Source organism: Corapipo altera, unplaced genomic scaffold, assembly GCF_003945725.1.
Source record: "Corapipo altera isolate COAL_440 unplaced genomic scaffold, ASM394572v1 59, whole genome shotgun sequence".
NCBI classification, from domain to species: domain Eukaryota; kingdom Metazoa; phylum Chordata; class Aves; order Passeriformes; family Pipridae; genus Corapipo; species Corapipo altera.
This window is the reverse complement of record NW_020884917.1, coordinates 1,094,941-1,103,766: the sequence shown is the minus strand read 5'-3', so window position 1 is coordinate 1,103,766 and position 8,826 is coordinate 1,094,941. Positions and strand designations below refer to the sequence as shown.

Genomic DNA, 8,826 nt, shown 5'->3' with positions numbered 1-8,826 from the left:
GGGGCTGGCCCGGCCGCTCGGGCGACCCGGGGCGGGGAGCGAGCGCCGGCCGGGCCGTGCGGGGCGGCCCCGGGGCCGTGCGGGCGGCGCCACCGGAGGGGAGGGAGGGAGGGAGGGTGGTGGCCGGGGGAGCGCGGGGCGCGGGCACCGTATGGGTGCGGATGCGGCGCTGGGCGTGCGGGCCGGAGCGGGGCTGTGCCCACGCCCGCTGTGGCGGTGGGGAAAGCGGAGTGTCTGTCTGCCTGTCTGTCTGTCTGTCAGTCACTCAGTCAGTCAGTCAGTCCGAGGCAGGTGGGGCCGCGCTGTCCCTCGCTGTGGCAGTGGCGAGGTGTGACGGGCGCCTTCGCCTCCTCCCAGTGCAGCGCCGGAGCAGCCATGGCAGGGCTCTGCCTGGTGTGCGGAGCGGGTCAGGTGTGGCGCGGCGTGTTGCCCCCCCCCCGGATAGCACGGGAGGGATGGTGTGTGTTCGTGTGGGTGTGCGAAGCGGCTGGGCAGGGATGGAGGTGTGTCGTGCCCCTTGTGAAGTAGGGAGGGGGCGAAGGCGTGTGTCGGTGCACAGGGCAGGGGCGGGATGTCACGGTGTGGATGCGCAGGGTTTGGGCGCTGAGCTATGTGCTTATACATGTGCCTCGAGCCAGGGTGTGGCCTGGGATGTGTGTATGTAGCAGATACACAGTAGGACACGAGCGTAATGTTATGCCTCTGTCAGCGCGTGTGCGCCTGCTGCGATTTGGGCTTCGGATATGTGTGTGTTTGTGTTGTAGCAGGGATGTGACATTGTGTGCAGGGCCATGACATGGCATCGCGTGTGTGTGTAGTTGTGTCTGCACGCTGCTGTCTGGCATGGGCTTGTGCCTGCGTGTATATAGAGTGAATATTGGGTGTGGCATAATCTGTGGATATTTTTAAAGGCATGTATGCTGTGGGTGTGGCAAGGATTATCTGTACTTTTATATGTACGTAGCAGATAGAGGGTATGGTATTCTGCGTGTATGGAGTGGCAGTGGCTTGTATGTGTGAGTGTGCATAGCTGTGATGTTTTGATGTGTGTGCACAGATGCATTTATGACAGAAATGTGGTATGTGTGTTTGTGGGCACAAGGTTTGTTGCACCTGTATCTAGGGATGGCGTGACATGGAGCACACATGTGTGCAGGGTGCAGTGAAGCAGGGAGAGTGATTGTGGTTTGCTCTGTGGGGAGAACGTGTGGGGATGTGATACAGAATAGTATCACAGTGAGAGGCAGGGGAGAGATGCATCAGGATGTTTGTGCAAGGAAGATGACAAGGCATGTAAGGGGGAGTGTGTAGGGACAGGCACAGCATGTTCGGAAAGGTGTAATTGGTACGATCCCTGTTTTCAATTATAACTTAATTGTCTGATGCCTCATTGTTTCTCAGTGATGCATGAAGAAGGCACAGTTGCTGGCCTTTCACGCTTGGAGAAATGCATAATTATTTTAAGGCACAAAATCACTTTATGTGTATATTTATGTATGTGTAATGATAGTAGGTTTCCTATATCAAGTTCTGGGAAGGGGGAGGGAGTGCTCAACCACACAAAGGGAAGAACCATATTCCTGTGGTGGTGTAACCTATTCCTTTGCATGAAGGCTTGTTCATGAACCTCCTCTTTCTTCCTCTACGCTTCGCCTTCTTTTCCTTCCCAATTCTAGCCTATATGTTTTGAACCTAAACAAAGCAACCTTGAAAGCTACGATGTGAGATGGAATAAAAATATGGATAGACTGTGTATGATTGCAGTAGGCTTCTATGTAGAATCATGTTGGGTATGGTTTGCAAAGCTTTTAGGATGCATCTGTTGCTACAAGGAGGAGTAAACGTAAGTAAATGAGACTGTGGATGGTGCAGTATTGGTGAAGTGATTATGATGTGACTTAATGACATGTCCTGCTTCGTATCAGTATTCCATCACACATCTTTTTCCACATTTGAGAAGATGCAGTATCTTGGCAGTTAGTTGAATAAAATGGATTTATCTCATGTTCTAAACTTAAAGATAACAGTCTGAAAAAGCAACTCAGCAAATGTCAATGAACTGTGCCATGGGAGGTTCAGGTTGGGCATCAGGAAGAATTTCTTCACTTAAAGGGTTGTCAAGCAGTGGAACAAGCTTCCCAGGGAGATGGTGAAGTCACCACCCCTGGAAGTGTTCAAGAAACTACAGGACATGGCACTTGATGCTATGGCTTAGTTATGGTGATGTTCGGTCAAAGGTGGGACTCTATGAACTTGGAGGTGTTTTCCAACCTTAATGATTCTCTGATTCTGTAAGTAAATATTTTCCATTTACAAGACCTCAGACATGAAGTTTTCCTTTGTGGTCCATTTTGACATTCCCAATTAGATATTTTTAGCAGTCTAAACTCAGCAGACATGGAATCTGCAAAGCAGCACTGAATTGTTGCTATAACTGCACAGGTAGTATCTCAGAAATTATACCAGATAAACCTTACTGCTATGCAGATTCTTATATTGGGCAACTCCTTGCACTTGAGAGCTGATAAAAAAGGATGAAAAAGCACCATTTTTGTTATTCTTTGCATATTTTTCAAACATTTTATTATTTATATATCCCTGCTTATATTTGAATTGCTCCGTCTTACAGGGTTAGTCCTGTTCAGGTTGTTCTTTCCCTCTTAATTCTTCATTGCTTCATGGAATTAATTTTGAGCCAGACTTTTTAGTACAGAAAATATCAGTGCTCCTAAAAATCAGAAGGACTATTAGCTTATTGCTTGATTATTTTGACAACACACTGGAATATTTAGTCATCTTAGTTAAAATTAGGGATAACATGGGGCTAGCAGATGTGCAAAGTTTCAAATAAAAGTCAGGTTTCACTGAAGCATGGCAACTATTTTTAGGTTAGTGTAGAAAAGTAGTACTAATCTTGGCCCTGTGACAATATTGATCTGAATCCCAGCAGAAGGCTACACATTAACAGTACTTCAGCTGTTTCGTCAATTAGAAGTCAGAATAACTGCATTAATTTAATGTAAGTTGTTATCAACTGATGTGGTAATTCTGGTAGTCTCTCTACTGAATTAGAAATGTGCATAAATGGGATATGCTAAGTAGGACAAAACCAGATGAAACTTTGACACCGAAGAGTTCTCCCTTGAGATAGTTTAAACAATAGCCACAATGTGACTTGCATTCTTTCTAATAATCTTTTTAGGAAGGTGATCCATATTCTCCATAGATTTCTTTTTTCTTCCCCCCCACCGCCCGTATGTTTTAGCACAATGCAAGAACTGTTACAATTTCTGATCATACTTGACTGTGCATTTTGGAGGACATGATTTGAACGTGATAGGATTGGAGTCCGGCTGTCTGCGTAAGCTTTTACAAAACAACTTTCCCACTTGAACTTTTAACATGGAGTGGGATATTCTAATTGTTTGTAAAACTTCTGAGAAGGAAGATTGTAAACACAGAGTAACTTCTAAATGGGGAAAACCAGATTTGCATTCTTTAAAATGCAGGAAACCTTTGTGTGTTGTTACAACAGAAAAACATATGCATAAGGCATTAAAAGAGTATAGTGATGGACCTAAAATTCACAGCATACTGGTATCTCCTCTGTTAATTCAGTTTTTTTTTTCTGGATCAAGAAATTACTTGTATGTCTCTCAAAGTTTAACCTAGTTGTTTTTGAGATTGAAGAACAATTAGTTTGTGAAGATCAAACTTTTTTCTCCACCTAATTTTTCAAAAAATGTACTACATTACATTTTTGAAATGTCCGAATGCCTATGAATGTCTGAAAATCTGTGTCTATAGTGTCATTCCACAAGACTGTGAAACCAAGCGGATTATTTTTGTGATTCCCTTTGAATCATGTTATGGTGGAAACTGCCTTAAGTTCTGTTTCAGTATATCTGTGTACAGTCTCAAAGTTACTTGGGTGGTCAAAGTACCTTTCTCAGGTGTTTTGAACTTGGGCTTTTGTAACTTACATTTGAGTGTCTGATACTTACGGAGGGATTTGTTATTTACCTGGTCAAGGAAAAGAAAGCACAGAATCTGTAAGATGCTTGATTTTTACTGTCTCAAATGACCTCCCTCCTATCCCCAACCAAAACAAAACCCACCCGCACAAAATTACAGTATGAATTTGAGTGTTTAAATGGAGTAAAATAATTTCTTTTGGGTACTGAGAGGCAATGGAGATGCAACAATAGTTGATACCAGGGCACCTCAGCTGACATAACCAACTACAGCCAATTTCTTGAGGGATTCCCTCTGGGTTTTTATCTTTGTGTCGGGGTACTGGAAATATGCCCTTTTCTGGACTTGCACATTTGTGACTTTTTGGAACTATGAACTGCTGCTGTGTAGCCCACACGAAAGTACTTAAAATTTGGTATCAAGCTATAGCACTTAAAATATTGGCCACACTTCATGGTATACTCTTTTTTTATCCCAGTGTTTTCCTGTGTTCTCCGTGGTAGGCAGAAGGAAACACGAACTTTGGGTTTCACTGGATTTGATTGCTGTTCAAATGGTTACCCAGTATGTTCTGTAAATTCAAATCAAGGAGACAAGAACATCATCAAATCTACATAAATGTGAAACTCTACCAGTATGTCGAGTTTGTCTGTCTTCAGAGGTTGAAATTGAGGTCAGAACTTCACAGAGAAAAGGCATTTCCATATCATGGCTTGATGTTACATAGTAGTAATCTAAATATTAAGGGGCAAAATGTCTAAATGTGCTTGTAGATTATAAACTGCTTTTAGAACTACTTCTAGAATGAAAGTATCAAGGTCATTTTACTTCTGCGGAAATTCAAAACCCATATGTTTTGGCAAATACTGAGAATTGAGTGAATGTCCAGTTACTCTTCTAATCTCAACCTGTTACCTTTCTTGGAATAGTTTAAAAAGATGTTTTGGAAATGCTACTATGATGCTATTTCCTTTGAAGTCAATTGTAATTACTGCTTGTAATCACAGAGTTACCTAATTTTGTCTCTTATACCTGAAAGTTTTTATTAATTATACATTGCATATATGGAAGCTTGTATTAATTATGCACTACCTATATGGTTTGTATAGCCACAATGTAGATTTTGTCATCTTTTTTTTTCTGGTTCATTCTCTAGGGAGATTGCCTTGCGGAGAAGGTTTACTCTTCATAGTAAAAATTTCATGCTCACTACTAAGGAAAAAACCTCAGTTCTGACATAGTGTTTATGAGGCAGATCAAGCACTGCCTTGAAATGACTTTGTAGAAACTATAGAGTGATTTCTGTAATGAACTATACCTTTTATGTCTCATATATATTTTTGAAGAGCAGTTATGTGGGGGGGGATATTGGTACTCAAAATTTCTGTTTCACAGGTGTTTAGAAGAAGGGATTCTATTTCAACCATACAGTCACTACTTAAGCTGTAATTTCATTTACAGTTTGAGTTAAGTAATCATCATCATCATGGCTGGGCTTCGCGAACGAAGATTTGGGAAGGGCTCTACCCATGTTTGTTACAAGCACGCTGGTGGCTGAAAAGGCCAATACAAGATAGGCACATCTGGCTGCAAATGGCACAGCAGAAAGACTCCTTAGGTGGTATATTCTGCAAGGCACAAATCTTTCTGCATTATCTTTTCTCCTCGAGAGTGATCCTGTGTGCTTTCTCAAAGGCATCAGCAGCGTTATAGGTGGTGTGTCTCCAGACCTCCCAACTGGAGGCCAGAGTAGACCAGTTATGTTGATCAATATGGCCAAGGCTGAGATGTTGTTTCAGGGAGTCCTTGTATCTCCTCTTCGGGGCTCCTCTCATGCGGCAGCCAGTGGCAAGTTCACCATAGAGCAGGATCTTAGGGAGGCGGTGGTCCTTCATCCTGGAGACGTGTCCTGCCCAACGCAGCTGTGTTCTCATTAACATGGCCTCAATACTTGTGATTGCTGCTTGTTCTAGAACAGATGTATTGATCACATAATCTGACCAGTGGATGTTAAGGATTGTACGGAGGCAGCTTTGATGGAAGCGTTCTAGGAGTCGCAGGTGGTGGTGGTAGATGACTCATGATTCGGATCCATATAAGAGAGTAGACAACACTATGGCTCTGTAAACACTGATCTTGGTACTTTTCTTCGAGTGTTTATTTCGCCAAACTCTTTTATGAAGCTTTCCAAAGGCACTGTATGCCTTTGCTAACCTGTTGTCTGTCTCTCCATCAATTTTACCATCTGAGGAGATAAGGCTACCTAGCTAATTAAACTGCTGGACTAATTTGAGCACTGATTCGCCAATGGTGATGTGGGGATGATGGAAGACTTCCTGAGGTGCTGGTTGATGGAGAACTTCTGTCTTCTTTAAGCTGACTTCCAGCCCAAAGAGCTCAGCAGCATCTCCAAAGCAGGATGTTAAACGCTGCAGAGCTGCTTCTGTGTGGGTGACAAGGGCGGCGTCATCAGCATAAAGCAGCTCCTGGACAAAATGATTTAAGGTCTTAGAGTGGGCCTTCAGTTGCCTTAGGTTGAAAAGGCTTCCGTCAGTACGATATTGAATGTAGATACCGTCCTGATCATCGAGGTCTGCAGTGGCCCTTTGGAGCATCATGCTGAAAAAGACTGTGAATAGAGTTGGTGCAAGAACACAGTCTTGTTTCACAGCATTAGTTATTAGAAAGGGCTCAGAAAGTACATTGCCATATCTGACTTGGCCGTGCTGATCCTCATGGAGTGAGATGATCATTTTAAAGAACTTGGGGGGACAACCTAAACGTTCCAAAATCTGCCATAGACCTTTTCTGCTCACAGTATCGAAAGCCTTGGTGAGGTCAGCAAAGGTTACACAGAGACCTTTGTTCTATTCCTACACTTCTCTTGCAGTTGTCTAAGAACAAACACCATGTCTGTGGTGCTCCTGTTGAGTTAAGTACAATAATAAGAATAGCCTTTCTGGGTGTGGGATTGCGTGACTGGAGGGAGGACTCTTGTCAGTTCAAATTAGAACAGTGCAAACTCCTGGGGAAATGGACCTGCAGAAGAATCTCCATGTGAACACTCTGGGAGGATTTCAGGTCTCTGTTGTCGTGCCATCAGCCTTTTAGTTTGTATGCTGATATTGGAGACTGGGAATAAAACTTAGCCATATGTATGTCAGTAAAAACAGCTACATGAAGAAGTTGTGATTCAGAGGAGTTTTGAAAGATGTTCTCCTAAGGGCTCTGATGAGTCTGTGGTGTGGACTAAATTTGAATGGCTGAGACTGAATGGCTATCCCTAACCAAATATTGCTACATTAAAATGAGCGGACAATAACTTTTCTCTCAGACTGCTTTTTTTTTTTTTTCCAGAAATGTATCATGCTCTGAGTGCTTTGAGAATGTGTATTTATAGCATGATTTTACAAGACTGTGTGACACCAAATGAATTATTTTGGGGATTACACAAATTGTAATTTGAGCACACAGTCCTTGTGGATGTTGTGATGGAAGCTGCCTTAGATTCTGTTTCAGTGTGTCTGTGTAGAGTCTCAAAGTTGCTTGAGTGGTCAAAGGAAAGTACCTTTCTCAAGTGTTTAGAACTTAGGCTTTTGCAAATTGCATTTGAGACTCTGCTTGATGCTTAAGGAGAGATTTGTCGTTTAGCTGGTCAAGAAGTACAGAATCTGTATGATGCACGATCAGCCTTGTGATGGGCTACAGGGAACAACTGCTTCTTCTGTTTGATTTTAATTTTCTGCCATGGGTCTGTTGGTGTCCAAGCCCATAAAGTAGATGATATGGGTTTCCCCATGTTCCACTTAAAAGTGATTTGTAGATTGGACTGTTAATTGAATGCTTTATTTTTTATTTATTTTTTAGGAAAGATATCTAAGTGCATCATCATGTACTGTTTCTGTTTGGGAGAGAATAACCTTAAAAGAGGAATAATGGATAATTATCTGAAAAAGGAAATATTCAGTCATCAATTCTTTTTTAAGGAAAGCAAACAAGAAAAGGTTTGCCAATCAGTATGTGACTAACAGATGATGAGGATAAAACTTTGTCAGACTTGTTTTTTCAGCTGTCTTTCTGTGTATGTTTAAAGAATATATGGGGATACAATTAACAGCTTTTTCCAAATTTCTTACTGTTTAAATGGTAGTAGTTGGATTTGTTTTTTTTTCCTCTCCTGATCGGAACCAGTCTCTAGTCATGGAAGATTAGGTAAGGAGTAGTTTATTTTTCCACGTGGTTCAGGTTTGTTTTGCCATCTCCGGTAGTGGTTAGAACAAGATGCCTTAAAAGGCAAAGTGTGAGCTCGGTGGATCATAACCTGAAAGGTTAGTTTTCCATGTAGTGCCTATCTCAGAGCAACGTGGGGGAAGCAGAACTTGCAAAGCTTTTTTGCAAATAGTAGTGTAATGCCAGTTTCTTTTGGTGAGGTATTGGATTGAACATAGTGTTTTCTGTCATGCAGGCTACCGAACATTAGTTACATGATAGCAAGTATTGATAAAATGTTATCTTTCAACTGAATTTTGGGCTTGCAAGTAATTAGGTCAATCAATAATTCTGCTAACCATTGGATTTCCCCTTCATAATTTTTAACATGCAAAAGTAGGAACCATCACACTAGTCTTTAAAAGGCTGGATTGGTGATTTACAAATATGTAGCTGGTCTTCTGAAAAACACACAGGAAAGGGTGATGTGAGCTAGTTGATCAGCTGAGGATGAGCTGATGTGCTTGAGGCAGCAGGAAAGGCAACCTCCAAGCACCTTCTGCTCTGCACTAGGAGGCAGTTGAGTTGGGACAGCCAAAGACCTCAAGGTGGAGTTGTGCAGCTGTGGACATCAGCTCACAA

The 8,826-nt window shown here is 42.3% G+C and overlaps 1 protein-coding gene across 3 annotated transcripts in view; it reads left to right on the top strand.

Moving 5' to 3' along the window:
- The window catches only part of FBXL2 (F-box and leucine rich repeat protein 2), a 57,032-nt gene that overhangs the window by 4,117 nt on the left and 44,089 nt on the right, over positions 1-8,826 (top strand). The window contains exon 1 of one of the 3 annotated variants that reach the window (XM_027655845.1): positions 359-411. The exons of the other annotated variants lie outside the window; for them this stretch is intronic. Coding sequence (XP_027511646.1) covers positions 376-411 — 36 coding nt within the window. The 5' untranslated portion in view covers positions 359-375. Of the gene's footprint in view, positions 1-358; positions 412-8,826 lie in introns of those variants that run through there. 3 annotated transcript variants of the gene reach the window in all.